At 52.3% G+C, this 25394-nt stretch overlaps 14 protein-coding genes across 14 annotated transcripts; 3 read left to right on the top strand and 11 right to left on the bottom strand.

The window, feature by feature from the left end:
- Positions 1-146: 146 nt before the first annotated feature.
- lys9 (saccharopine dehydrogenase (NADP+, L-glutamate-forming)) lies at positions 147-1910 on the top strand. Its single transcript, XM_073723482.1, has 5 exons — positions 147-248; positions 335-388; positions 454-740; positions 799-837; positions 891-1910. The coding sequence occupies exons 1-5, from the start codon at positions 197-199 to the stop codon at positions 1809-1811; spliced, it is 1353 nt and encodes a 450-aa protein (XP_073586956.1). The 5' UTR covers positions 147-196; the 3' UTR covers positions 1812-1910.
- On the bottom strand, positions 1907-3450 carry BDW74DRAFT_147085 (metallophosphatase domain-containing protein). The gene has a single exon (XM_073723481.1). It carries the CDS (start codon positions 3229-3231, stop codon positions 2140-2142), a length of 1092 nt encoding a protein of 363 aa, XP_073586955.1. The 5' UTR covers positions 3232-3450; the 3' UTR covers positions 1907-2139.
- A 306-nt stretch (positions 3451-3756) lies between these two features.
- BDW74DRAFT_98583 (uncharacterized protein) lies at positions 3757-4436 on the top strand. The gene has a single exon (XM_073734231.1). It carries the CDS (start codon positions 3894-3896, stop codon positions 4284-4286), a length of 393 nt encoding a protein of 130 aa, XP_073586954.1. The 5' UTR covers positions 3757-3893; the 3' UTR covers positions 4287-4436.
- Positions 4409-5449, bottom strand: BDW74DRAFT_98578 (uncharacterized protein). Its single transcript, XM_073734230.1, has 2 exons — positions 4473-5449; positions 4409-4417 (listed from the first exon to the last, which is right to left on the bottom strand). The coding sequence occupies exon 1, from the start codon at positions 5328-5330 to the stop codon at positions 4587-4589; it is 744 nt and encodes a 247-aa protein (XP_073586953.1). The 5' UTR covers positions 5331-5449; the 3' UTR covers positions 4409-4417; positions 4473-4586.
- Positions 5450-5595: 146 nt separating this feature from the next.
- Positions 5596-7594, bottom strand: BDW74DRAFT_147080 (AHA1 family protein). The gene is made up of 4 exons (XM_073723480.1): positions 7454-7594; positions 6878-7217; positions 6736-6818; positions 5596-6672 (listed from the first exon to the last, which is right to left on the bottom strand). The coding sequence occupies exons 2-4, from the start codon at positions 7098-7100 to the stop codon at positions 5830-5832; spliced, it is 1149 nt and encodes a 382-aa protein (XP_073586952.1). The 5' UTR covers positions 7101-7217; positions 7454-7594; the 3' UTR covers positions 5596-5829.
- A 100-nt stretch (positions 7595-7694) lies between these two features.
- Positions 7695-9799, bottom strand: BDW74DRAFT_188408 (uncharacterized protein; the record flags this gene model as incomplete). The annotated part of the gene is made up of 4 exons (XM_073731712.1): positions 7695-8321; positions 8381-8862; positions 8918-9592; positions 9654-9799. The coding sequence occupies 4 exons, from the start codon at positions 9797-9799 to the stop codon at positions 8011-8013; spliced, it is 1614 nt and encodes a 537-aa protein (XP_073586951.1). The 3' UTR covers positions 7695-8010.
- A 352-nt stretch (positions 9800-10151) lies between these two features.
- BDW74DRAFT_174916 (uncharacterized protein) lies at positions 10152-12877 on the bottom strand (the record flags this gene model as incomplete). Its single annotated transcript, XM_073728165.1, has 3 exons — positions 10152-11706; positions 11757-11923; positions 12299-12877. 3 exons carry the CDS (start codon positions 12875-12877, stop codon positions 10152-10154), a joined length of 2301 nt encoding a protein of 766 aa, XP_073586950.1.
- A 217-nt stretch (positions 12878-13094) lies between these two features.
- Positions 13095-13953, bottom strand: BDW74DRAFT_188401 (YoaK family protein; the record flags this gene model as incomplete). Its single annotated transcript, XM_073731711.1, has 1 exon — positions 13095-13953. Exon 1 carries the CDS (start codon positions 13914-13916, stop codon positions 13095-13097), a length of 822 nt encoding a protein of 273 aa, XP_073586949.1. The 5' UTR covers positions 13917-13953.
- Positions 13954-14374: 421 nt separating this feature from the next.
- BDW74DRAFT_174914 (uncharacterized protein) lies at positions 14375-15116 on the bottom strand (the record flags this gene model as incomplete). The annotated part of the gene is made up of 3 exons (XM_073728164.1): positions 14375-14584; positions 14642-14930; positions 14986-15116. 3 exons carry the CDS (start codon positions 15114-15116, stop codon positions 14375-14377), a joined length of 630 nt encoding a protein of 209 aa, XP_073586948.1.
- A 183-nt stretch (positions 15117-15299) lies between these two features.
- BDW74DRAFT_174913 (uncharacterized protein) lies at positions 15300-16630 on the bottom strand (the record flags this gene model as incomplete). Its single annotated transcript, XM_073728163.1, has 3 exons — positions 15300-15847; positions 16234-16290; positions 16345-16630. The coding sequence occupies 3 exons, from the start codon at positions 16628-16630 to the stop codon at positions 15300-15302; spliced, it is 891 nt and encodes a 296-aa protein (XP_073586947.1).
- A 581-nt stretch (positions 16631-17211) lies between these two features.
- On the bottom strand, positions 17212-17463 carry BDW74DRAFT_174912 (uncharacterized protein; the record flags this gene model as incomplete). Its single annotated transcript, XM_073728162.1, has 2 exons — positions 17212-17345; positions 17406-17463. 2 exons carry the CDS (start codon positions 17461-17463, stop codon positions 17212-17214), a joined length of 192 nt encoding a protein of 63 aa, XP_073586946.1.
- Positions 17464-18191: 728 nt separating this feature from the next.
- On the bottom strand, positions 18192-19843 carry BDW74DRAFT_147073 (putative integral membrane protein (Pth11)). Its single transcript, XM_073723479.1, has 6 exons — positions 19470-19843; positions 19355-19422; positions 19096-19281; positions 18884-19039; positions 18686-18826; positions 18192-18601 (listed from the first exon to the last, which is right to left on the bottom strand). Exons 1-6 carry the CDS (start codon positions 19681-19683, stop codon positions 18245-18247), a joined length of 1122 nt encoding a protein of 373 aa, XP_073586945.1. The 5' UTR covers positions 19684-19843; the 3' UTR covers positions 18192-18244.
- Positions 19844-20911: 1068 nt separating this feature from the next.
- Positions 20912-22956, top strand: BDW74DRAFT_147070 (FAD-dependent oxidoreductase). The gene is made up of 2 exons (XM_073723478.1): positions 20912-21318; positions 21372-22956. Exons 1-2 carry the CDS (start codon positions 21062-21064, stop codon positions 22804-22806), a joined length of 1692 nt encoding a protein of 563 aa, XP_073586944.1. The 5' UTR covers positions 20912-21061; the 3' UTR covers positions 22807-22956.
- A 209-nt stretch (positions 22957-23165) lies between these two features.
- On the bottom strand, positions 23166-24850 carry BDW74DRAFT_147069 (putative stress response protein (Rds1)). The gene is made up of 2 exons (XM_073723477.1): positions 23961-24850; positions 23166-23904 (listed from the first exon to the last, which is right to left on the bottom strand). The coding sequence occupies exons 1-2, from the start codon at positions 24763-24765 to the stop codon at positions 23279-23281; spliced, it is 1431 nt and encodes a 476-aa protein (XP_073586943.1). The 5' UTR covers positions 24766-24850; the 3' UTR covers positions 23166-23278.
- Positions 24851-25394: the final 544 nt, after the last annotated feature.

Here is a 25394-nt window from a genome sequence, read left to right as displayed (position 1 = left end):
TTGTTCTTCGATTGCTCTACGTATAGAAGTATATCCTTACGCCGTCATTGGTCCTCATCTGCGTAATGTTGGAGTAGCTCCGATACCGCATTAGATAAAGTTCACGTGATCATCCCACAGTGCGGCGGGGATAACTGCGTCCCTCCATTGACTCACTTGATCTTCAAAAACAATCTAGCTTTCATTAATCGTCACAATGGTCAAGCAAGTTGCTGGTTCCAAGGTCCTTCTTCTAGGCTCAGGCTTCGGTACGTCCCCCTCAAACACTACCCCTCTATCTCAGTGCAGAACCCCGCATTGCTAGGACTATGATTGACCGGATTTTGCTATTTAGTCACCAAGCCCACTGTTGAGGTTCTCAGCAAGGCCGACGTCGAGGTCACTGTCGGTACGTACTCGATCTCCAATTGAACGCCCAATTGCTCAATAACTGACTGGTATCGTGAATTTCAGCCTGCCGAACTCTCGAGAGTGCTGAGAAGCTTTGCGAAGGATTCAAGAACACCAAGGCCATCTCTCTCGATGTCAACGATGACAAGGCTCTCGACGAGGCCTTGAGCAAGGTCGACCTGGCCATCTCTCTCATCCCCTACACCTTCCACGCCCAGGTCATCAAGTCTGCCATCCGCACCAAGAAGCATGTTGTCACCACCTCCTACGTCTCCCCGGCCATGGAGGAGCTCGACCAGCAGTGCAAGGACGCTGGAATTACCGTTATGAACGAGATTGGTCTGGACCCTGTGAGTGCTGCTTTATATTCTCTCCCAGTTCTGGACTTGTTCTGATTTGCCTTCACAGGGTATCGACCACCTTTACGCTGTCAAGACCATCCATGAGGTAAGAGTTTCTCGCTCGGAGTTGGGTTTCGAACATGCTGATACAGTCTCAAGGTCCACTCTGAGGGTGGTAAGATCACTGACTTCCTCTCCTACTGCGGTGGTCTCCCCGCTCCCGAGTGCTCCGACAACCCTCTGGGCTACAAGTTCTCCTGGTCCAGCCGTGGTGTTCTCCTTGCCCTCCGCAACGCTGCCAAGTTCTACAGGGACGGTCAGGAGAACAGCATTGCTGGCCCCGAGCTCATGGCCGCTGCTAAGCCGTACTACATCTACCCCGGCTTCGCCTTCGTCGCATACCCCAACCGTGACTCCACTCCCTTCCGTGAGCGCTACAACATCCCCGAGGCCCAGACCCTCGTCCGTGGTACTCTCCGCTACCAGGGCTTCCCCGAGTTCATCAAGGTTCTCGTCGACATCGGCTTCCTGAGCGACGAGGCCCAGACCTACCTCAGCACCCCCATTGCCTGGAAGGACGCCACCCAGAAGATCCTCGGCGCTACCTCCTCCTCCGCCAAAGACCTTGAGTGGGCCATCGCTTCCAAGACCACCTTCCCCAACAACGACGAGCGTGACCGCATCATCTCCGGTCTCCGCTGGATCGGTATCTTCTCCGACGAGAAGATCACCCCCCGCGGTAACCCGCTCGACACCCTCTGCGCCACCCTTGAGCAGAAGATGCAGTACGCTCCCGAGGAGCGCGACCTCGTCATGCTCCAGCACAAGTTCGGCATCGAGCACAAGGACGGCTCCAAGGAGGTCCGCACCAGCACCCTCTGCGAGTACGGTGTTCCCGGCGGTTACTCTGCCATGGCTAAGCTCGTCGGTGTTCCCTGTGGTGTTGCCGTGAAGCTGGTCCTTGATGGCACCATCAACAAGACCGGTGTCTTGGCTCCCATGACCTGGGACATTTGCGAGCCCATCCAGAAGATCCTCAAGGAGGAGTATGGCATTGAGATGATCGAAAAGACTCTCTAAATGTCTGACTCTTGGAAGTTGTGATGACCATCTAAAAATGACTATATAAAAAGATAGATTAGGTTTCCACGAGAATGATAAATGAACATAGACGTGCTAGCGCTCGCATAGGTACCTGCTCGTAGCATAAATTATGATTATGATTCCGGGGCTCATGAATCCATTGCTTTGATTCACTGCGCCCGTCTTATACCAGCTAATGCTCTGTTGGATCTTGTAGTTCCCTTTGAGCCTAGAGCCACATACATTAGAATACCCATTCGCCTGTAGAACGTATGCCCTAAGCCTTCAGTCTGGTGCAATCCGGGGTTATGTCCGTATTCCAGGGTTATATGTCCACAACAATAGCCTCATTCCTCAACTCATTCTTCAACCCTCCGCCCACAACGGCCGCGTTAACAAACGTGGTCACCCTCTGCTCACCAGGTTGGGCTCTCAGAAGCCTTTTCAGGTAATCTAGCATCACAGCCCAAGCCATCCCCATTATGACTCCCCATCCACCCAACCGATTCATCACCATCTCATACCTCTGCCTCACATCGTCAAGCGCAATATCCTCCCTCCCATATCCAACATGGATATGTCCAAAGACAACGAGACGCGGCCGGATACGGTGAATCTCTTGGTTCAGATGTGCGCAGCCAGACCGCCGCAGGCCGTTCGGATCAGTACTATCGAGATGGAGCCGAGGCGGGCCATGGACAACCACGATATCTGTGTCGTCTGGGATGCGGTTGGACCATACCTCATCGGCTGACGAGGAGGGGTACTGAAATGCCGAGATCCCGTATTGAGGGGTCACAGGGGAGCCATACACTTTCAGGGTTCTCGGGTTCTTCGGGGACTGGCTCTGGTCCTGCGGTAGACAATCACGCAGAGCTTGATGGGAGTCGTTGTTGCTAACTTCGGCATTGGCCTGGGGTCTAGTCTCAAGTTCATCGGGACCCTCTCTTGGATACTGCCTTTGCTGTTTCTGGTCCGGAAAAGTCACGGTGATACCTTCATCCTGAAGATAAACAACTCGACCCCAGTCGAGATCAACCCGGGTCCTGGTATCCCCATACCTCCGTTCAGGGTACTTCTGCAGGAACTTCTCATCAAGAAGTACATCGTGGTTTCCTGCAATGGCTATTACAGCATAGTACGGCTGGGCCGAGAGCCATTCCAATTGAGCCTGGAGTTCGTCGCACGAGCCGTTCTCTGTCAGATCACCTGCGTGGATTAACACGTCGCCCGGCGGGAGGTCAGGTTTGTTATTGTGGGTGTCTGAGATGCAGACGATACGAATACTGGATTGAGTCCTCGCTCTAGATGTTAGAGGAGGAGATAGGCGTAGATGTAGGTCGAGGAGGAGCTTGGCCCAGTGGCGCAGTTGCTGCCCTGGGAGGGTGATCACGCGAGGCTGTCGTGCAGCACTCATCGTGATATCAGCGAGAAAGGCATCGGTGATGATGAGAGGGGGAGAAACATTCCTGTGATATTATTTGGATGTAAAGGGTGCGCGAAATGTAATGATCAACAAGTTGAGGTTGGATGAAGAGGACTGGAAGTTGGGAATTGTCCTCGATTGGCGCCCGCTTTCCGTTCTTGGTCTTGCTCGAGGCTGCGAAGCGACGCATAGCTACCTACTGGGCTGCGGTTCGGATTTCTTTATGAGAGCACACGCCCTGGTCAGTAACCTTGTATTAATTCACTGGCTGGAGCCTCAGCCTTTGGCCTACAATGTCTAATCCACAGAACTTCGTGTCGTTTGTGTTGGCATTATCTCTTTTCTTCCTCCCTTACCACTCAAGACTCTTTTCAACATAGACTTCCAGGATTAAGAAGTCGAATCTCGCAACAAGCCTCATTACTTGCAGTAGCCCAAACAAACAATGGGTTGCGGATCTTCCAGAGAGGACGACGGAGCAGATGCTCAGCCTGCTGCTCAGCGCAGACAACAGGGCGCTCCAATTCAAACCGGTCCTCCGATCGATACAATGATACACATACTCACGAAACCGCGTGGATCAGCATGGCGTCCGACTCCCTACGACGGTGCACGAAATCGACAGGTCAACGCTCGAAAGCGCACTGAGTAATATGGCAGTTTTCCTTCACCACAAGCATCAGCAGTTCACGGTCATAGCGGTTGGAGGCGCTATCAGCGCATTGTACCTGCGTACATGGAGCTCCACGCACGACGTTGACATTCTTGGTTCGATGTTGGATACACCAGCGCGGGTGTTACTGGATGAGGCGACGCAGCATGCAATACAGCAAGCCTCAACTGCTCTGGGATCCGACTGGTTTAACACCGAGAACCAGATGTGGCTCTCTCCTGCCCTTCATCAACAATTGACCAATGAAGCGATCGCGCAGAACGTTGTCATCTTCAGCAAGCCGGGACTGAGGATGTTGGCAGCGCTTTGGGCCTATTCTTCTCGGGCAAGGTCCAAAGGCTGTTGCCGGCAGACGACAAGCCCGGCCCTATGACCTTACTGATGCAGTCCGCTATCTGAACCAGATAGTTCGCCAAAACAACGGACAGCCAGTGCCAGTTGCCACAGTTCGAAGCTGGGCCGAACGGTTCCACCGTGAAACGAGCCAGCATTCCCTTCTTTCGACTGTGAACAAGGAATATAAGCGCCTGTGCGGAGATGATAGTATTAGGTGATTTACCTTCTCATATCTGACACAGCGTACCGGTTGTCCTCGAGGATATGGCTGTTCTCGGAGATTATGTATGAATCATAGGAGACACGATAGTCGAGTAGTTGACTATTTCTTGAGCCTTCATGTAAAGTGGATATGAGGCGTCCATATAACTATGTTCTTTTGTAGGAAATTCGGATCGGCTCGTTCATCCAATTCATCAGCCAACAGCACACCATCATGCGTAGGAACGTATAGCGGCTCTGCCAAAGGTGCAACTTCAGCTGCCCACATAGGTACTTTCTCGTAAGGCCGCTCCTCGTCCTTCCGGTTCCGCGCTTCCTCGATATCATCCATCGACATAATAGCCGGTGCACCCCTCGTCAACCCAAGCGCTATCCGAGCATTGAAAGACCTCACCAGAAGATGCGTCACCCCAGCCAAAAACGCGTATCTCGTAGGCTCCTCATAATCGCATGGGTTAGGGATATCCTCGACAGACCACTCAGACTGTCGCCAGAACCACTCGAGCATGTTCCTGTAACCAAAGACCTTGTCTAACACAATGCACTCGTAAAGTCTGTAGAGCGCATACAGGGAGTTATCCTCGAATACCCCACGAGGACAGGCGTTCTTGCGAGCTGAAATCGCGCCCCAGTAGCCTGTAGGATCCCGTATCATTTCTCCTGGTGGTGGAGGTGGAAAGCTTGGGAAATCAGCAGCGACTGGCTCTGGCTCTGGCTCTGGCTCTGGTTTTGGCAAGCCCGCGTCCCCATTGGCCTGGTCGGCTTTTTGGGTACTGTGAGAAGCTTTCATGATGCGGTCAAGCCGCCAATGTCTCCGTACCCTAGGTAGCCAGGAGAGTGCTGTGTTAAGCTTCCACATGATGAACTATTTGGCAAACCCTGGGTCTGCTGGGATAGCCAAGCGAAAGTTGAGCTCACATCTGTCTAACCTGGCAATGATCAGAAGTATTTGATGTGAAGGTAAGCAGAGGAGCTGATCACATTCCACTGTTCCTTATATTGACGAAAAGGTGAACAAAAGAGCAAGGTTGCCAGATAAATTACAAGTCCGCACGTGTCACGTGCTGCAGCTTTTGCCCGGATTGGCTATCATGTTGAAATCACTAGAGGTAGAGATTATGGAGTTGATATCTTAATTCATTTCATTATCCAGTTCCTTTACATACTCCGGACCTAGTCATGGGAAATTCTATCATATAATCGTGCAAGACGTAACCCCGCGAAGCACCTAAAGGCGAGGAATTGAAGAAAACCGCCACAAGAGCAAAGAAACGCGACAGGACGGTGTAAACGGCATAATCTTAAGCTTCGAGAAGCGTTGGTATCGAGATTTCTCTCCGTACCGCCAGAATCTGAGTCTAGTCTATATCATTCCTGGTCCCAAACGCCCGTATGTGATCAGAGAATAGTGCCAAACCTATACCGAGAGAAAGAACAAGAATTGTAATCAGCAGCTGTCTCCACGCAAAAACAAACGAACGGGATCTGGGCGGTAATTGTAAGGAAGCATTTGATTGCGGTGAAAGGCAAGGGTCAACGTACCCGAATGTCTGCTTAATGCTGCGGACGTAGTAAAGCTCCCAGTTCTGTTTCGTGACGTCCTCCTGGCCGACGGGAACTCCGGTCCACGAGACGCGCATCTGAGTAACACCGTCGACGTCGTTCTGGTCGAAGTTGATCTCGAGAGTGCTGAAGTGACCCTGGGGCCACTGAGCCAAGCGCCACTTCTGAACCAGCAGTTTGGGCGACTCGAGCTTCACGAACTCTCCAGTAACATTGCCGTCGAAGATGGAGAACTTGCCGCCGACCTTGGCACCGTCCCATTGGCGAGGCGCTCCACGGGTGAAGGCTGTGAGGCGCTCGGGCTCTGTGAAGGTCTTGAACAGCTCGTCGGCTGTGGTGCGGAACTCGTCTGAAGCGGTCACTGTAGTGGTGTTGACGGCGACCTTGTTGGTAGAGGTTGTAGTGGTGGGTTTGGGAGCAGGGGCTTCTTGCTTCTTGGAGTGAGGATACTGAGCCGCAGGTGTGAAGCCGCTGGAAGGGTTGACACCAGGGGCGTGCTGGATATCCTTTCCATGCTCGGCTACCAGAGCCGGAGCGAGCTTAGCCAACTCCTTGCGAAGTTCAGGGACAATCTTGGAGCGCACAAGATCCTTGACGGGCTGCTTCGAGGCGGATTCCGAGTAGATTTCGATCTCGAACTGTACACCAGCACCTAATCAGCGCGGTCCGGGATTGAAGCTGGATCGTCTAGGGAAACATACGACATACTCATCCTCCTCGGTGTCGTGGGCCACCTCGGGAATGGTGATAGTTCCACTAACAGCCTCTTCTTCCTTAGTCTTACCTAAGAGGAGTCTTAGTGATTACTCGGGGAATAGAATTCAATTACAACTATTTGCGTACCTTCATACTCCAGCTGCAGCTTAACGTCGAACAAAGTAATGACCTTGCCCTTCCGCTGGCTGACATCTACGTCGCCGTCCATCGTCAGTACGTTGGACACCTTAGCGGTGACCCCATCCTCCTCGGCAGAGACAGCACGAAGCTTCTCCGTCAAGTAGTTCTTTGCCCAGCCGGAAACATCCTTGTTGACCCAGTGCCAGTTGTTAGGGTTGTGGAGAACCATGATGTCGGTAATGTGTAAGATTAATTATATTTAGTCGTGCAGAAAAACTCTGCTGCGGAATGGAAACACCGAGGGGTATCAAGGTGCGATCTTTATCTTCAACGCTAGGTAAGGGTTCTGCTAACAAGCATTCGAATTAGCATGAGCCTTCTCAACAACAGTTGCAAAAAAGCTAATCAAGGTATGCAAGTGAATTCAGGATCTGGGTAGCGTTCCCGGATCGGGATGCTAATCAGCAATGAAGAGAGATACGAATACCAAGCTTCCTCTGACTGGTGCCAGCTAGTTGTCTCATCATAAGAGCAAGCGCGGGGCAGGAATACTGTGCGAAAGAAAATTTCGGCGCAACTTACAGTTTGACAGCCAAGTCCAGTTCGAGGACACTGTAGTATAGGTAGATCAATTCAAATCAACAGACGGCAACAATGGGGAAGATAAAGAGAAATACCGCCGGAGAGAGGAGTGGGAGTTTTATAATAATGGGCACAAAGCCGGGAGTTGCTGAAGTTGAACCGAAGATTCGAAAGGAAACCTCTAGAAGAAGAGCGGTCACGTGCGCTTAGTCGCGTATCTCGATTAGGGTTAGTGGCTGTAACCAGGCCCACCAAGCCTCATCTACTTCTTTATCAACGCCCCCTCAGTGGCTCCTAGCAGGACAACATTGAAAGCTACCCTAAGCATCAGTTACTTTTCTGAGACGGTTTCGGGGACTGACGGAGCAATAGCCTGAAGAGTTACTTAATCTTAAGACTGCTGCCAGCTTTGCGTCTCCGAGACTTGGGTCCTTCTCAAAATCCCCAACCCGGGACCACTCTTCCGAGAGTCCGAACTGTCCAGTCCGACCAAGACCAAACGATATCTCCTTGAGTCCCACAACTCTTGAACCCCATACCAAGAGCCAAAAGCCACATTAGTCCCGCTTGACGCCAACTTTGCCCACATTGCGCAAGCCAAACGAGCTCACAAGGCAAGCCATCACCATACCAGCAAAGATAGTCCAATATGCGGCGCGATACCCCTGCAGCAGCTGCTCCGGACTAGGAGAGGATGAGCCTGTATCACTGTTATTGTCTGCACTAACCGAGGCCGCTATCACGGCTGCAATAGCAAGTCCAACAGAGTTGCCCAGCTGCGAGATCGTATTGAAGACACTGCCGGCCAGGGCTTGCGAGTTGGCGGGGAAGGCGCGGCAGATGACGAGACTGGAGACTGTCCAGAGGACTATCAACGCATGGATCAGCTTCAAGCCCGACAGTATTACCGTCTTGTAGGAGACTCACCATCACCATTAATCGGACTCAGCGTCATTGCCACAAACGCTGCAGCCCAGTACGTCCACTGCGGCGAGGCGACTGCCATCAGGATTGGCGATCCCGCGGTGATGACTGCAGATACCCCCAGCAGCATATTTACGTTGACCTTGGCCACCAAATGGGCAGCAATAACATTCGTGACCACACCCACTACAGCCATTGGCAGGAAGCGGAGGGACGCCTGCAGCGCTGACATGTCCTGGACGTCCTGGAAGAAGAGGGTCGTTATATACTGGAAGGCATTGAACGCAGCCCACGTGAAAAACATGGCGACGCAGATGAAGAAGAACGGCAGGTTCCCCCACAGCGCATTGGGGATCAGGGCAGCCTTTTGGCGCCTTGTTTGAAACTTTACCCACAGGGAGAACATGGAAAACAGTGTCACTGAAACGAGCAGCCATGCTATATACTGAGCGCGCGCCATGTTCTTATAGCTGAGCGTCACCATGCTGCGAAGAAGTTAGCGGTGCTCAAAACAGATATAGCAGGCAAGGTAGGACCTACGCAAGAACATACGAAAGCAGCCCAAAAGCCGCCGCCAGAATCCCCACGCCAACCCAGTCAATATCATGTACTAGCCGGTGCCAGGTTGCCCTATTCAGCCTCTTCTCCTCTCCATCCTGTGGAAGGACATAAGAGGACGCAATAAACAACACCGCATCAACGGTAGCAGTGATATAGAACCCCCACCGCCACCCAATCGTTCCCGTAAAGACACCGCCAAGGATCAGCCCAAGCGCATAACCCAGCGGCTGCCCCATCCCCGTGGCGGCAAAGGCAATATTCCTCATCCGCCCTGGCGGAAACGACGCCGTGACCAGCGACATGGACGTGGGCAGACACATGGCAACAAATAAACCCAAGACCGCACGGAAGGCAATGAACTGGTTCCCCGTGCGCGCGAGTCCGCATGCGAGTATCAAGGGACACGAGAAGCCGCTTCCCATCAGCCACATCCTCTTCGAGCCGACCACGTCCGCGACGGACCCGAACGCGAGTAGCGTGCATCCTGCTGCGAGGGCGTAGACAGATGCAGGCCAAAAGATCAGGTTGCGGTCGAGGTTGATGTCGGCAGCGATGGCTGGAAGGGCAGTCGTTAGGATACCGGTGCCGGACACGCTGATGAAGGTTACGCCTGTTATGATTGTGATGATGGAGATGGATTCGAGGAGGGGTTTGCTGTCTTTGGGATTGCGGGTGGGAATGGCCTCAGTTGGGTTCCAGGTCTTATCATTTAAACTTGAGAGCTCGATTCCTGGGGTTGAACTTGCGACGCCCTTTATGCTTGAGGGCCTTCCATGATGCCGTCCAAGTGTCGGAGGGGGTGCTGTGACTGTAGTCGTTGTCGTAGTTGTTATGGCCATTATCGTCGTATTGAACGGTCATTTGGAGGTCAGGTCTCCGAGCTTGAATACTGTCAAGCCCCGAGGTTGTCGGAAAGATGTCTATGAAGGAGAAGAATCGTCTTATCTTTTTTATTAGTAGCAGACCCAGTCTAGAACAGGATCGGACTAACCTTAGCTGAGGACTCGAATGTCTTATCTAGGTACTAATGGCGCCATGATAACGCCATGACGCTTCTTACTGGCCCAGTTTGCGGCGATAATAAAGCTAAGAGCTGTATTCCTTTGCTCGCTCTATTTCTTCTTGTTGCGTGCTATTAGCAGGGATCCCCCTGGATCGTTGCACAGATTATATGACTCAGAAACATCAGCTGTAACCGTGCAGACCAGCTTAGCTAAAGGATCGTTAATCGTCGGTGAGGCGACCGAGCAGGTAAGATCACGGTTTGATAGACAACCTCTATCCCCCCATCAACAGCGGGAACCCTCCTCGCATACCTCAGCGCGGTCCTCATCTCGCCCTGAACCGTCCGCCACGGATGGAGACCTAGAGAGAAGATCCGCTCACTCTCCTCAGGGACTTTTCCTGGTCGAGTCAAAACATTCACAAGCATCAGGTCGTCTTCCCTACAGCCCGCCCCGCCCTCCTCAACAGCCACCACTGCAGCCAGAAAATCCGAGGCCGAGTGCGGGAAGTGCATGCCCTGTAGCGGTGGTGCTTGGAGCAGATACCGGAGCGCCTGTCTGCGGATACATGGGGAGCGACATTTCATGACCGTGATAAAGAGAGACATGGCCGTGCCCATGTCGAAGATAAAGGGTGGTTGGGTCCCAGTGTCGGCTTGTGTAGTGCCGGCTAATGCGCGGGGCGCGTGGGAGATGAGCTTAGCAAAGGCAGGTTCGTAGGCGTCGTAACAGGACTCTGAGGTAGAGAGGGCGGTTTGCGTGAGGATAATGATGCTGTGGTATGTCATGGCGAGGACGGCTATGATTCCTTGGTGATTGCGAGACATATCGGGTGTTGGGGCATTGTAGTCAATGACTTCTGGTAGATAGGAGTACTGGCGATGCCACATGAGAAGAGAGCGTTCAAGGGCCATTTGTTGCTTTTTTAATCGAGCAAACAAGTCTGGATCTGGGGGTTCGCTTGATGCCTCGCGGATTGCTGCACACTCCTCATCGAAGAATTTCCATTCAGCGACAAGTGCGTAAAGCGCCGACCGTGCGCCAGATAGAGATATGAAGCTGACCGAAGGACTCGAAATCTTCGGTAGACGTGCTGGGAAAGGGGTATCTCTCGTGATGATGACAGCAATGGTGCCGACACGGAGAAGAACGGACGTGATTGCAGTCTCTAGATTTGATCTCAAGGATTCGGGTATCGACTCCACAAGCTGCATACCCTGCTGGTACAGTCTCAATGCATCCTTCACATTCCCCTGGATCATTTCAATGCAAATGAAGAGTACGCAACTCACCAAAGCAACAGCATGGCTCACAGCACCCCGCTCGATCTGACGTTGAAGTCGTTTCAAAGAACGCGAGTACCAAGCAAAGGCTTCTCGATGGCCTCCGGACTCGGGTCGAGATAACTGACCAGTGTCCTCGATCTGATATGTGGCGATTCGCTTAAGCGGCGGGGGTTGCTCATAGAAGGTGCTCAGGGCCGCTATGGCGTCCCAAATAGCAGGTTCAGTCTTGCACATTCGCAGAACTGTGCCTCGCCAGAAGTCCAGGTCCAGGACGTCAGATAGAGACGGCGCAGCGTGGAAGAAGTAATACTCGAACGCGCGCCGCTCCCTCGACTCGGGCGAGGCTGTCGGTAAGACACGAGAAACTGCACCATGATGGGTCCGAGCGGCTGCAGGTCTTGCATAGTCGCACCGTCGTCCGGTACTCGTGCATCGGAGACAGTACGGCTTCTCTTCTCCACACTTCACACGGCGTATCCTTGAAGAGTGAGTTCAGAGTGATGGCCGCCTTTCTATGGGTAAACTGACTTGCACGTTTTGCAGCCCGTCTTAGATTTGAGTCTGCTGTGGCCGGTTCGAGTCAAGGGCGACATTGTGGATTTAAGGCAAATGGTCATCGGCATCCCGGCACCAGCGTCCCTGGGTGCCAGTTCACGAAAACGCAGTTCAATTCGAAGATTGTCTGACAGAGACGACTGGTGGTGAGTGAGCGACTCCAAGACAAGTGGTCAGCTCCGAGATCCACGCTTAACCCAGGAGGGTCAAGCGTCCTCCGAGCCTTTCCGGGGAAGGTGAAGTCGTACAAGTACAGGGCGCCTTCCTCTTTGGGAACTGTGGTACTCTGCCCAGGTGTTGTCGGACAGTACGAGATTTGATTAAGCTTTTTGCGACTACTGCACCTTCGACTCTAGCCTGCATCGGTGGTATCTGACCTTCGCTATCATTCAATGATTGGGTCATTATTGTGGTCTTTTCATCTTTGCGGGAAATATATTCATTCAAAGCATCTGTATACCGGCTTGTTTGGTGTAAGGACATGTCTCCACTATCTCCCTCAACATCAATCTCACCTTCTCTTCAACTCCCTGAGCCTTCCATTCCTCCCTTTCCTTCTCACTAAACCCTCCATTCGACGAGCAGAACTCCAATACTCCATCACCTACCACAATGCCGGGACTAGTCTCGACGGGCCTCAACCGTAACCCCGTCAGAATACTTCTTAAATGCCCACCTGCCTTCCCGCCTCCCCTCCCGCCATAGGTAACGATGCCAGCCGGCTTGCCTTTCCACTCCCAGAACAGATAATCGAGGGCGTTCTTCAGGACTGCCGGGATACTCCAATTATACTGAGGAGTCACGAAGATGAACGCGTCATACTGTCGGATGAGGGTCGACCAGGCTCGCGTGTACTCGTGGACATAGTGTGGCGTCGGGTTGGATGACGGCAGATGCGAGGGGATTGCAAGCTCGTTGTAGAGCGGCAGGTTTTGGTCGGCGAGGTCGATGATGGATAAATTGGGACGTTGGTCCTGGTCCGGCCATGCATTAACCTCTTGGAGGAGGATATCATAGGTGTAGTTCGTGATGAAGGGGTTAAGTCGTGGGGATCGCGTGCTGCAGGTTACCAGGGCGATGTTTCTTAGCGGCATGCTGTTGAGATGCACCGCAATATATCCCAGTGATTGAGGTCAAGAGCACAGGGTCTCCTTCTTATGGGTTGGCATAGGTCAGGAGTTAGAGCTTGGTGACTCTTCGCAATGACTCATAGGAGTAGGCAGCATCTAGGCCATAGGGAATTAGCGAAACCGAAGCTTAAGTCATGGTAATATGCGACTTCTCTATCAGCATAAGGTAGTATCTATCTCTCTACTCAATCCTCTCGCCCTCCCCCTTCCAAAACACCCAAGCAAGCACAATCGCCCCCTTCAACCCAACAACCATCCACAACGCCCCCATGAGACCAACCTCACTCTTCGCCCAAGCACCCCCCAACAGAATACCAACAAACAATCCCACAACAGCCCCAAGCCTCCTCCACTCATCGACCCCCTTCCCCCTCCCCGAACCCCCCAGATACGAAAACAAATCACAGTAAACACTCGTAAGCACCACACTCGTCAACCCACTAAACCCAACAACACGACTCGTAACCGCCTGCCCGGAGCTCTGAAACGCCATAAGCGCCAGCGGCACCGCAATCTTCCACCCCAGCTCATCCGTTTTATTCGGTTTATGAACAGTCACAATCCCAGCCGCAACAGCAACACAGAGCATCTGCAGCGCGAAGCTGAGCGCAAGAGCTCCGCGTTCCCTAGGGTTCCGGAAAAGCCGGGAAAGAAGCGTAAAGGAAAGACTACCCGTGCAGAAACTCGCGATTGAGATCAGGGCTTTCAGCCACCGCTGCGATTTTCCGCTCTCGTCTAGTCCGGACAATCCGAGGCCTAGGTAGACGGTGTTCCCGGTTTGCATGCTCACGAACGAGCCCCAGATAAATACGGCCGTGCTGTCGAGGAGGCCGGTGATTATGTAGCAGGTTAGGAGGAGGAGGTCTGTTCGGTGCGGTGTGATTTCGGTTGTGAGGTAGTGTTTGAGGCGTGTAAGGGTGGACGGGGGTTTCCAGGTGCCGCTGGGCCCGGGGCTGGAGCCCAGGAGGGGGGAGGTTTCGTGGGTTGGGAGTATGCGTGCCATTGAATATTTTGGCGATTGTATGGCTAGGTGTTTTCCAATGATAAGGGGTTAAGGAGAAAGTGAAGTTTTGTTTTGGCGACCTTGAGAAATTGGGCGTGCGAAGGGGTATGACGTAATGCTGCGTAGGGCTGAATGTACTCCGTAGGGTACCTGGGTTGGTAGGGTAGGATAGCCAAGATTTAGTCTATTCTGAAGAATACTGGTAGTACTCGGATCTCATTAGTGGATCAAAATATCTTACTCCGTAAGAAAGTTCTATTCTGGGAGTATAACACACGCAATATATATTTTTGGTCTGCGTTCTAGATTGGGCCCGGGATATACTTGGTAACCCTCGAAGACTACGCCATGCGTTCACGATCCTGCTGTCTCCCAGACATTTATAATAACTACCTAGCCTGAAACTGCTAAACTCACTAATATCACAAATATGGTACAGTATGCTTTGATTTATTCAATCAGAATATATGCATCGCCCGGAGCCTCTTGATATGCGCCGCCATCTTGGGGTCCTTGTCCTCAAGCCACTTCCCGAACCCGTCTTTCATAGACCCTGCAAGCAAGTTCTCCTCCCTCCACTCATGTAGTTGACATGGTACTGTTTGTCCTGAGAAAACTCTCTGCGGATTGTCCATGGCCAGGTGCCAAAAGTCTGCAAGCCGCGCAGACTGCATCGTAAGCATCGCGAAGAGCTCGCTCCAGACGAGATTGCCTAAGATACGTACATGACCCACGTAGTCGGGGCCATACTTAGTATAAAGGACAGTTCTATCTCCAGTACTCTCGCTGGAATCGACTTTGCTTTTCGGGACCGAGTCTGAGTCGAAGTCTGCGTCGACGGCTAGGAGATGGCCGCGGTGGGCGCTGTTACCTGGAAAGACCTTCTCGGCAGCATTGATTGAGGGATTTGCTTCGTATCGATAGGACGATGCGCTCCAATCATCGATCATGAGGAAGATGTCTGTGTTGATTTTATCCTGGTATGAGTCTGATATTCCCCATTGCTGGAAGTGTCTGGGATGGACAATGAGGTTAGCTTGCTTACAGTTAGGACTGAGACGAGATGGACCTTTTCGCGGCGGCGGTATCACTTGGGTCCAGGCCCAACTCCTTACAATTGAACCAATGGAGCTTGAGCAGCGGCTTAACCTTATCTGCGGCCTGAATGTTGTTCCCCCAGCTCATAAGATGGGCTTCCATGTTCCTCTTTACAGTCTGCCACTCTTCGTCGGAGGCCTTGTAAGATGCACGGTAAATGGCAAACCCAAACTCACGGCACCCTACTTCTGGTAGCTGTGTATGTGCTAGATCATAATCATGAAACTTGAGGACAGATTCTATCCATGGGACGAGAGGGGGATATGAAGGCGAACGTCCTCGTAATTATTTTCGAAGCAGATCTTGTGCTGCTGCGGTTATTGAAAAGCGGATGCGTAGAGCAGCTAGCGTCTGCAATGGCCCGATCTGTAATTTAGACTCAAATGAGCTCATATGAATAGCTTGGGTTAGCTCTGTAAGTCGTTCCTGGTAGCGCCTTCTTTGAGCCTCCAAGTCGGGATAGTGCAGCCCGGGGGTGACCTCGGCGGAGGGCTGGTAACCGGCATATCCGTCCAAGGACATCCAAATCATGATATCAGCACATGCGGCGATTTCTGTAAGATCCTTTACTCGGCCTACGTAGACCTTCAGCTCTTCTGAGCCCATCTTCTTATTCGCTTGGGGTGCGTTGTAGAGTTCGTTTATAGTGTGCTCTCGCAATTCGGCCACGCGAGAAAGAACCCAAGAATGAGCAGCTGCAATCATGGTTTCGTACCTTGCGTGGATGAATGCTCCCCACAAGCCGACGAGATTGAGCTCTGCAAAATCCCCATTTGAATTCTGAAGCTCGCGGCGAGCGTTCAAGGCATCTTGGAGCTCTTGCAAGTCTCCCGCTATTAAGTTAAGAGGTACCGCGCATATTGTCGCGAACTTCAGGCAAGTTGAGCTACTCGAAGACGACAAGGACGGCTGTTAAGTGCTCACAGGCAGTTTTGAAGTGCTTGGGATTGTTGAGATTTTTTTCAATCCACCGACTGTCCGGCATGGGGGAAATGCCATCTTCAAGCTGACGCTTTAAGTGCGTGGATGTTGTGACCGACACGGCATAGCCTGCCAGTATCTCCAAACTTTCCAATCCGGTCCTTCAATTTATCTATGATGGTGACGGAAGAGTTGTTAAAGGGAGCGGGGGCCCATTCTGCGCTTGGAAGCAGAAACAAATCAGCCTCCTCATCATTCATGATACGGAGACTAGTCTTCTTTCCATTGGGCAGTATACCGTCCCCTAGGAACATCAAAAACTGGCGAACGGTCTGATGGTCGATTAAATTGTCCACTAGAATTGTTAGCGCGAGTGATAACGGGCTTCCTCAAAGAAGGGGCAAAGTACCAACAGACAAGTCCTGACTCGCCCAATGCGGCTCGAGTAGTTTAGAACCGGTAGTTTTGATCTGCGTGGCATCGAAATTCCAGGTCGGCCAAACCGGAGCAGAGCCTGTGTGCGATTGCCGCGCATTGACGAACGGTGAGATGTCTCGCTTTGGGTTTCTAAGAGTAGGGCGGTAGGAAAGGGCCCCAGTATGATTATGGCGCACATGCACCAATGGCCTAGGCAAGCCACTGAGGCGACGGCTCTGGAGCAAGAGTCGAGAGGTTTGAGAAACTCTTGTTACCATGTTGGTGAATTGGGTGTTTGGGAAGATCAGGGATCAGCAGCTCAGACTCGGGGAGTTTGAGATCGATCGGGCTCCATGCCACTACGCCCGTTTAGGAAGGAGGCCCCCTTTGCCTTCCCAGTGTCCCTGCCTAGCCCGAGGTCGGGCCGAGGCCGATCATGCTATTCCTAGAGAACATCCAGGGCCATAAACTGCAGCCTAGTCTGCTCAACTGTTTTTGCTGGGTCAAAGTGCGTGGTGAACAGAAGCTGGAGCGGTTTGAAGTGACCTCAATCGTCCAGGTTATGCATAGCACTACTACTCCATATTGTAGTTCTCAGGGTCAAGATCATGACCTGCAAACCTCAAAAGCTTGCCAAGCTTGGTAAATGTAGCAGTCATTGGATACAGCAATTTCTCCCAGCCATCGATGACGTGGTTGAAAGGCTAAGATTTGTTTTCAATAGTGCCGTCTTGCTTCACACGCGGCTCTGCAGGGGTATCATGATCGGGGACTTATAGAATGCTCAAAGATGGGACATACATTCAGTCCCTATTTCCAGTGTTAACTGCATAGCAAGGTCTATGGATCTACCACAGCTCTATGCACAGTAGAAGTTGACATAACAATCAGGGTTTCCGTCATCGCTAATCTCGCACGAGTCAATCAGTGGGAAGAAATCCGAGTTGGGGCAGTTCTCAATGCAAGTCCTCGCACTTCCGCAGGGAGAATCGTCTAGGCGAACGTTAATACCTAATATAGTGGGCTTTGTTCGAGCAGTAAAGGAGGGCTTACATTGCGCCATGGCAAAGGCAGCCAAGCCGAGGACAGAGAGGACGGTTGCGAGCTTCATGATGCTAAACAGCTTCAAGGTAAACAAGACCATTCATTAGGTTAGGGGTTCAAGCTCAACTTACTGGGTGAGAGTGGTAGTTTGGTGAGGATGACCTTGTTGCGGCAGCTTTAGTAGAATCATTACAGCAGGGCTCTGTTCTTGTTTATATAAGTTCTCAGAAAAAGCAATCTGCGATTTCCGATCACGGTTGATCTCCTGCAAGGTGACGACAGACGCTGGAAGAGCTGACAATGAGTATTCCAAGGTTGATGTTCTTCGGGCCTTCAAAGATACTCCGAGGCTCCGGGGTTGATCTCATACTCCACGATTCCAGTCCCCTGCGCTGCAGATCCTATACAGACCAGAAAAAGTGGATCCGATGGCCAGAAACACTATTGAAAACAGCACTAAGCCCTGCATATGCCAAGCACATCCAGCATGAATGAGAAACACGATAAAAGCGGTCTGTATGGATCCGGAGTCTTGATCAATGTGACGAGAAGCAGATCGCCACCAAGTACCCAGTAGCCCCAGCAGTCGCCTATCTTTGAGTTCAGGCTCTGAAGATGACGTAACTCACTATCCTCCGTACTTGGTCTTGCATTCGAGCAGCCTGAAGTCTGTCGTGGGACTGCTTAAGATGGTTGTGCATAAGACCATCTATGTACTCCGTACCGCAACCCTAATGCCCACCCCATGCAAGGATCCATTCTGCCTAGATTAGTTATTGTAGTGCATGCGAGAAATACATAGAAAAACTGATATTATTGCATTAATAGAGGACTTGACTCGAGCCAACTTATGGCAGTCTATCCGGCTCCCGCGGCCTCGTCTCAACCCTCACCTCCGTCGCAATACGGATGCCCATTCCTTTCGCCTGGTCATGCATCTGTGCTGTTTCGGCACTGTTTCTCTCGGCCAAGATACTCTCCTGCGAGTCATTGTCTCCCATTCTATTCCCTGATCCGATGATTCCCGTCATCGGCATGCTGTTGTCGTATACCCGGCTGGTACCCTTGGCAGTCCTTGACGAAATATTGTAAGTCTCTCTGTATGACTGTTCGTAGCCCTGCGTTGGGCGGCGGCGATATGAGGATATGTTGATTGCGAGTGCGCGGAAATATGGGCCGTACGTTGGAACGCAGCTAATTATTATCTTCCATTATTGGATAAACGTCAGCGTTCTATCTCTATAACGTGGGAAGTGAAGGAAAGGGGGTGTTTGCTTCTAAGAACTTACTCCAAGGCTGACTTCGACATGGGACCAAAGGATGACCGGCTCGCTGTCTGTGTATGTTTTGAGGTGCTTAACTGTGAAGATGCGGATGATCTGGATGATAGTCACGAAGAAGCCAAGGCTGAAGAGCATGCAAAGAAAGATCTAGTCCTTTTAGCAAGCCTTTTACCCGCTGTAGATGAAGATATCGAACATACGCACCTTTTGTCGCAGCTTTAGTTGCAATTTACCAAGAATTGGCAGCGGCAGAGTAATGATGATGGCATCGAAGCCGAGACTCGTTCCAGCAATCCCGTAGTACGATGCGACGGTGTCAATACATGTTCCCGGAATAGCCTTGTCCCACTGGCGAGCAACCTACTCATTCTATCAGTCATTTGCAGTTTTTTGGTATAATGGATAGTATCACCTACCGGATTGCAACCAAACGAGATCACGAACGTAAAGGCGATCTGATTGCACACACATGCAACAATGACTCCAAGTATGACCATCCTATACAGCCTGATGAAGCCGCCGAAGCGAAGATAGGATGTGAGCAGCGAGATCTTGAACCCCAGTAGGGCGAGCGTGTATATTGGACCTTCGATATACTGCATCTAATCAATTTGATAATGTTGTTAGTCGACTAGACTCACACTAGTAGAAAAAAGAAGATAGGTAAGTACCAACCTTGCCCATCATGATCTCGTTGGCTTCTGGGAGATACTCTGCATTAAGGCCCAGGCCCCAGCGTGTTTCTTCGCACTGTCAGCATATCTTTTTTTTGGGATTGCGTCAAACATACGAGCAACGGTAAGTCCCGCATAAACCGCCTCCAAGATCGCACTGGACAGTGTCGCCCAATCGTCCACCCAAAGAGACTTCTTTACGTAGATGCGGACGTAGAATCGCAAAGCCACAGCTAGGCATGCTGCGATCGCAAAGCTCAAGCAGACCCCATTGACCCGAGAGATATGGCTGTTCGGGTCGGGAGTGTGAAGGTTGTGCACCCAGCCCATGGTCCACAGCGGCGCAAGTACGATGGGCCTGACGGAGATCGGAGAAGAAAAGATGAGAGAACAGACGGATGCTTATAGAGCAACCCACAAGGTCCGTCCGAACAATTAAGGGAGAGTTACTCCGCTCCCAGATCTCAGGCAGAGCTTGAGGTAATCATGGCAGATGCTCAGAGGATAAATCGCAGGACATGAACATTGAAGCACATATCTTCGAGCGTAGGCTGAGCAACGCCCAGCACGACGAACCTAAACGCCGGCTCTCTCGTGTATTCGAGTCAGCAGCCGCTCGGCGAACCTCAGCTCGCGCTAAGGACTTGACTGAAACCGCCGGCACGATGCTAGTGCTTATAGCATTCCTTCTCCTCTTATGTAACGCCGCATCTAACAGGATCTAAACCCTAGCGTAATACCCCGGTCCGGTGAGGTTGGCGCTGAGGCATTTCTTCCACCAATTTCGCGACGCCACAATGAGCACCTTTATACCACCGTCTGGACATCTTTGTGATTGCTACAGTAGCCATTCGATGCGCCGAATGCATGGCTTCATGATGGTTTGTATTCTCCGTGGTGAGGCTCACATTGTGGGTGTGCAACGGGCCGGCAGGCGGGAAAAGCGGCCCCAAATGGTGAGTGGACTCGGTGGAGCGATGCCCGCGGAACCTGCCCGGAGTCCCCGGACTGCCCGAATGTGGCCCACCTGTCATATAAAGGGGCATTGACGTTGGCAAGGAGTAAATGATCCCACTCTATAGTCGCTGTGATTCAGACAATTTGAAATTCATATGGCAGCATGGAAGATTCCGTAAACAAGCAAATGGCGAGGTTTTCGTCAATTGTGCTGCAGGCCAGGCTATCCTTGTGCCTTGGGCTCGCTTAGGGCCTCTTGGTGGCTTGATTAAGGTGTGGCACTTCTGGGATCGACATGCGAGCGGAACATGGCGCTGTCTATATTAATTGCGTTTGATTAACAGCTTTTTAGCGTGGAGAGCTCTTTTTACCAGCTTCGTATCTGATCCAGGAGAACACTGTCAGGTTGCAGATTCACTTCTCGCAAGGAGTAAAACATTGATGTTTGCCAAGTCATAGGTAATCGGCAAAGTAGGATTGGCATATGAAATGTTCTTTTGTGGATCATGTGACTCTCCCCGTGCATGTCTTCTTCCATAACGAAAAAATCCCTGCGACGCTGACGCGCGTGGATCCTTGATAGCATCCTCCGTTTCCCCACAGCATCCTTCTCCAAATTCCAAATGGTCCCCGAGCAGAGACTGACCGTACCATTATTGACGCGTCCACTCCGTGGTATGCAGTTAAATACGATGGCCAGGTACAGCTCGTCCGTCTTTCCTCTCAACCCGCTTAATCTGCTCCTGTCATCATGTTGGGACTACCCACGGGATTCACCACCATCCTGACCGGCCTTCTGGCCCTTTTCCCCGTCGATGGAAGCTGTTCGTGTCGCTGCATGCCGGGTGACGCCTGTTGGCCCGATCGTGCTACTTGGTCAAGCTTTAACCAGTCCATTGACGGCCGGCTGGTCGCAACCGTGCCATTAGGAAGGCCTTGCCATGGCTCTGCCTATAATGCAGCCGTATGCGATACTCTTGGCGAGGAGTGGACACTGCCTGAAATACAGTAAGCCATCTAAGTAGAGCGAAATGTCGAATGGAACATCCTAACATGTTTAGCTATGAAACCTCTTCCTCCATCATGGCGCCGTTCTTCGCCAACGGCTCCTGCGACCCTTTCCACCCCGTCGACAAGCCCTGCACGCTAGACAATTACATTGTCTACGCGGTCAATGTAAGCAGGCCCGAGCACATCTCCAAGGCAATCCAGTTTACGACCAAGCACAACATCCGCACCGTGATTCGCAATACTGGGCATGACTACAATGGCAAGTCGACCGGTGCTGGAGCATTGGGGATCTGGACGCACAATCTGAAGAGCATTGAGATCAAAAACTGGAAGGACTCGCACTACAAAGGAAAGGCAATCAAGCTTGGCGCCGGTGTGCAAGGTCATGAAGCATACGAGGCAGCTGATGCCCAGGGTCTAGAGGTTGTTGGTGGTGAGTGTCCCACAGTGGGTATCGCCGGTGGATACACCCAGGGTGGAGGACATTCGGCGTTGGCCTCTGCGCACGGCTTGGCTGCCGATCAGGTGCTGCAGTGGGAGGTCATTGATGGCAAGGGCAGATTCATTACTGCTACGAGGGATAACGAATACTCGGATCTATTCTGGGCGCTGAGTGGAGGAGGCGGCGGGACGTACGGTGTCGTTTGGTCCATGACATCCAAGGCTCATCCAGGCACACCGGTTTCCGGGCTGAACATGACATTCACCAACGAAGGTATCTCGCAGGATACGTTCTACGAGGCGGTCGGTCTGTTCCATGCGACTCTTCCATCTCTGGCCGACGCTGGTACCATGAGTATCTGGTACTTCACCAACACCAGTTTTTCCCTTAGGCCACTGACTGGTCCCAACATTCCCGTCGCAAGACTGCAAGAATTGGTAAAACCGTTCCTTGACGGACTTACCGACCTCGGCATTACCTACAACATTTACTCAAAACAGTTTTCCAGCTACTTGGCTCAATTTAACGGGATGCAGGCTGACATCGAAGTCGGCATCGCCCAGTACGGCGGCTGGCTGATTCCCAGGTCCGTAGTCCTCGAGAACAACAATGCTCTTACAGACGGCTACCGCCATATTACCGAGTCCGGCGCGACCTTCATCGGCGTCGGACTCAATGTCTCCAAGGCCGTTGCTGGCGACGTCCACAACGCGGTTCTCCCCGCCTGGCGAGACACTCTAATCCACACCACCCTGACAACAGATTGGGCGTGGGGCGCCGACGAGGAGATGCTCGAGCAGCAGCGCAAGATGACCGAGGACTATATCCCGACTTTGATGGAACTGGCGCCGAACTCGGGGGCGTACCTGAACGAGGCTGACTTCCGCCAGCCGAACTGGCAGGAGGCGTTCTATGGGTCGAACTATGCTGCCCTGAGGAAGGTCAAGGCCAAGTACGATCCGAATGATGTGTTCTATGCTTTGCAGGCGGTTGGCTCGGACGAGTGGACTGTCAGTGGCAGTGGGCGGCTGTGTCGGGCGTAATACGAACCATCTCCCCCTGCACTATGAGCTGTAAGGAACTGATTAGATAGATATGAAGCTACATGTAAGATATATAAATCGCTATAATCAAGCTCTATTCAGCCCTCTGTTTTACTTGCGCGGCTCTGCCGATGACCCAGCACGGTTGCCTTGGAGTGCAACGTTCCTTCCCTCCCTTGACAGCCAGCGACCACGGGGTGAGTTCCTATAGGGCTCGCAATCATCATCACAATATCTCTCAAGAACGCTGACGGAATGATAGGCAAAGTTGATCAATTCTGTAGCCGGGTACCAAACTGACAAGCTCCTACCTTGGTCGGCTCAAGCACATTTAAGGATATAGGTATAAATTATATCAAATAGTATAGTACAATACTATCGTTACATCTCATTATCGTTTACCTCGAGCCTAAAGCATGCTTCAGAATTCCCCTAGTCCCCCTCTCCCCTATCTTTCTCTGTTCAAGGTATCCTAACCAGCCTGATACAGCCCCAGCGCCTTAACATGCGGGTTCAACATGGTAAGATTAAACGGCGTGACAAACAAATCACTATCGGTCAGCGCAATGAACGCCGTCCCGTTGAGCGCAGGGTCACTCTCAAACACCTCGCTGGCGGGCTGGAACGTATACCCACTGTTATTACCCGTGGGCGTCAACTCCGTATACGTCAGATTAAGCTGCGACAGCCACGCCACGAACTTCGGCTCCCCCGCCATCGTCGAGGTCACGTAGCTGTTGTTCGGTCCAACCGCTTTACCGGGCTCATCCCAGGACAGGAACACCTTGCGGCCTGGGAACGTGAGCGGGTCGTACTTGTCGTTCGTGATGCCGGGGCTGCAGCTGTATCCTGTTTCGTTGACGTGCACGCAGGACTCGTCTTCTGGGATCGACGAGTCGCTGGGGTTGCCGGTGCGGTTGAACCCGTCTGCGTCGGAGATTTCGTTGCGTTCGGTGGTGTTGGCGTTGATGCGGTTGGGGTTTGCTTGGTTGGTTACGTAGAGGTTTGGGAAGTTTTGCCACACCAGCCGGGTGTTATTTTCTGGGCAGGAGGAGATGTATTGTGATAGGAGGGTCCAGTGCCAGGATTGGGGGATGCCTGTACATGATGTTAGTGGTTTGTATATATGGAGGTACGTAGGTAGTTGGACATACCAGGAGCAAACCAGATTGGCATCGGGTGCAGGCCCAGCAACTGCCGGAAAACGGACTGCTGGCGCGCCTCGATGGCTTCAGCCTGCACGATGAGGGTGGCAACCTCCTTTGAGTCGAGATGGCTCAGGAACCCCCAGTTTCCGCTCTCGCCCCAGCGCGTAAGCTTCACGTTGAAGTCGAGGAACTCGCGCACCGTCGTGAAGGGGTAGTCGTATGTACATTGCTTAGGCGCTGACTCGCCGAGCATATTGCTGAGGAGGGAAGCGTGTCCGGCCTCCTGGACCGCCATGTACTCGATCAAGCGGCGGTCCTCAACGGTCAGCCCGGCATCGAGGAAATCCTGCTCGCTAAATCGTTCGAGCCCGTAGTGGAAGAGGTCCAGCTCGATGTATTCCTGGTGGACGCCGAGTGCCACAGACTGGTAGTCGTAGTCGCTTTGGACGCTGTACACAGGGAGCGTGCCGTTGGTTCCGACGCCGCCGGCCGGCATGTAGGGCATCGGCTGCGGCTGGGTGAGTCTTCCATCGGGGTTGTAGTATGTCGCTGTAGGGTTGGGCTTGGAGACAATGGAGGCCGCCAGGGTCGACTCTGCGCTCACGGCGCCGACAGTGGTGGGCGTGCCAGAGTAGGGACCGTGGCTGGTCGTCCCGTCTTGGACGGTCTGGACGAGGGTTGGGGCAGCGCCGGGCTCGGTGCCGCGGGGAGGCTGGGTTTGTATAGCGGGAATCTCAACAACCTCTGTAGGAAGAGCGGCGGCCGATGCGACCAGGATGGCGCTGCCCAGGATGGGCGTAAAAGACCTCATGCTGGCTGTTTACCCTGGGGATGTATACAGAGTCCGGAGGATGACTAGGGGTCGTTTGACGGTCCGCAACGCCCTTACTTATAGAGCAGGCGCTTTGCTGAGGTCATAGTAGAGCAATACTTGGCTTTGAAAGATCGGCATGCAGCGGCATACTGTATGATCATGTTCGTCACCAAGAGTCCCTGCTTGCCAGTATGACAGGACGGGCCGGCTCAACTGTGGGGAAATGGCATGACGTGGTTCGACGTTTTGACAGTCTATTCCGAGAAACAGAATAAGCTTCTGTGGAAGATCAACAATCTCAGTAAAAGCAAGGAGAATACAAGGTATGCAAGCAATGGGCCCGTCTGGAGCCTGGTTAGGGCTAAGTTGGGCGGGATCCTGACCCGGTTCCTGGCTGTCTGTGGTCTGTGTGGAGTCATCATGAGCTCATCCGTCCGGATGGCAATTGACAGCGTAGTTCAGGGAACTAGATCCCACCAATAACATGTTGGCATCGGAGAGAATCTTGCTTCCATTACGCTCATGGTTTAGAGCATGTGGCACGGACAAGAAATATGGTTGTTGGCCGGGCCGCAGCAGAGAGAAATGCTCCGTAAGTATTGAGCACCGGGGTCGCCCACTAGGTA

Source organism: Aspergillus multicolor (genome assembly GCF_047715735.1).
Source record: "Aspergillus multicolor strain CBS 133.54 unplaced genomic scaffold BDW74scaffold_4, whole genome shotgun sequence".
NCBI lineage: Eukaryota > Fungi > Ascomycota > Eurotiomycetes > Eurotiales > Aspergillaceae > Aspergillus > Aspergillus multicolor.
The sequence above is the reverse complement of the archived record's forward strand: the minus strand, read 5'-3'. Positions and strand labels throughout refer to the sequence as shown.

Excerpts from the sequence above, each read along its gene's own strand:
- lys9 (XM_073723482.1), top strand. The coding sequence starts at position 197 with ATGGTCAAGCAAGTTGCTGGTTCCAAGGTCCTTCTTCTAGGCTCAGGC. Across the intron at positions 389-453 it reads CGACGTCGAGGTCACTGTCG|CCTGCCGAACTCTCGAGAGT; the intron begins GTACGTACTCGA and ends CGTGAATTTCAG. Across the intron at positions 838-890 it reads CTGTCAAGACCATCCATGAG|GTCCACTCTGAGGGTGGTAA; the intron begins GTAAGAGTTTCT and ends TACAGTCTCAAG.
- BDW74DRAFT_147085 (XM_073723481.1), bottom strand. The coding sequence starts at position 3,231 with ATGAGTGCTGCACGACAGCCTCGCGTGATCACCCTCCCAGGGCAGCAA.
- BDW74DRAFT_98583 (XM_073734231.1), top strand. The coding sequence starts at position 3,894 with ATGGCAGTTTTCCTTCACCACAAGCATCAGCAGTTCACGGTCATAGCG.
- BDW74DRAFT_98578 (XM_073734230.1), bottom strand. The coding sequence starts at position 5,330 with ATGTGGAAGCTTAACACAGCACTCTCCTGGCTACCTAGGGTACGGAGA.
- BDW74DRAFT_147080 (XM_073723480.1), bottom strand. The coding sequence starts at position 7,100 with ATGGTTCTCCACAACCCTAACAACTGGCACTGGGTCAACAAGGATGTT. Across the intron at positions 6,819-6,877 it reads GCTGCAGCTGGAGTATGAAG|GTAAGACTAAGGAAGAAGAG; the intron begins GTACGCAAATAG and ends GACTCCTCTTAG. Across the intron at positions 6,673-6,735 it reads CCGAGGAGGATGAGTATGTC|TTCGAGATCGAAATCTACTC; the intron begins GTATGTTTCCCT and ends GCTGGTGTACAG.
- BDW74DRAFT_147073 (XM_073723479.1), bottom strand. The coding sequence starts at position 19,683 with ATGGGCTGGGTGCACAACCTTCACACTCCCGACCCGAACAGCCATATC. Across the intron at positions 19,282-19,354 it reads ACGAGATCATGATGGGCAAG|ATGCAGTATATCGAAGGTCC; the intron begins GTTGGTACTTAC and ends CAAATTGATTAG. Across the intron at positions 18,602-18,685 it reads ATGTCGAAGTCAGCCTTGGA|ATAATAATTAGCTGCGTTCC; the intron begins GTAAGTTCTTAG and ends CAATAATGGAAG.
- BDW74DRAFT_147070 (XM_073723478.1), top strand. The coding sequence starts at position 21,062 with ATGTTGGGACTACCCACGGGATTCACCACCATCCTGACCGGCCTTCTG. Across the intron at positions 21,319-21,371 it reads TGGACACTGCCTGAAATACA|CTATGAAACCTCTTCCTCCA; the intron begins GTAAGCCATCTA and ends TAACATGTTTAG.
- BDW74DRAFT_147069 (XM_073723477.1), bottom strand. The coding sequence starts at position 24,765 with ATGAGGTCTTTTACGCCCATCCTGGGCAGCGCCATCCTGGTCGCATCG. Across the intron at positions 23,905-23,960 it reads GCCAATCTGGTTTGCTCCTG|GCATCCCCCAATCCTGGCAC; the intron begins GTATGTCCAACT and ends CATCATGTACAG.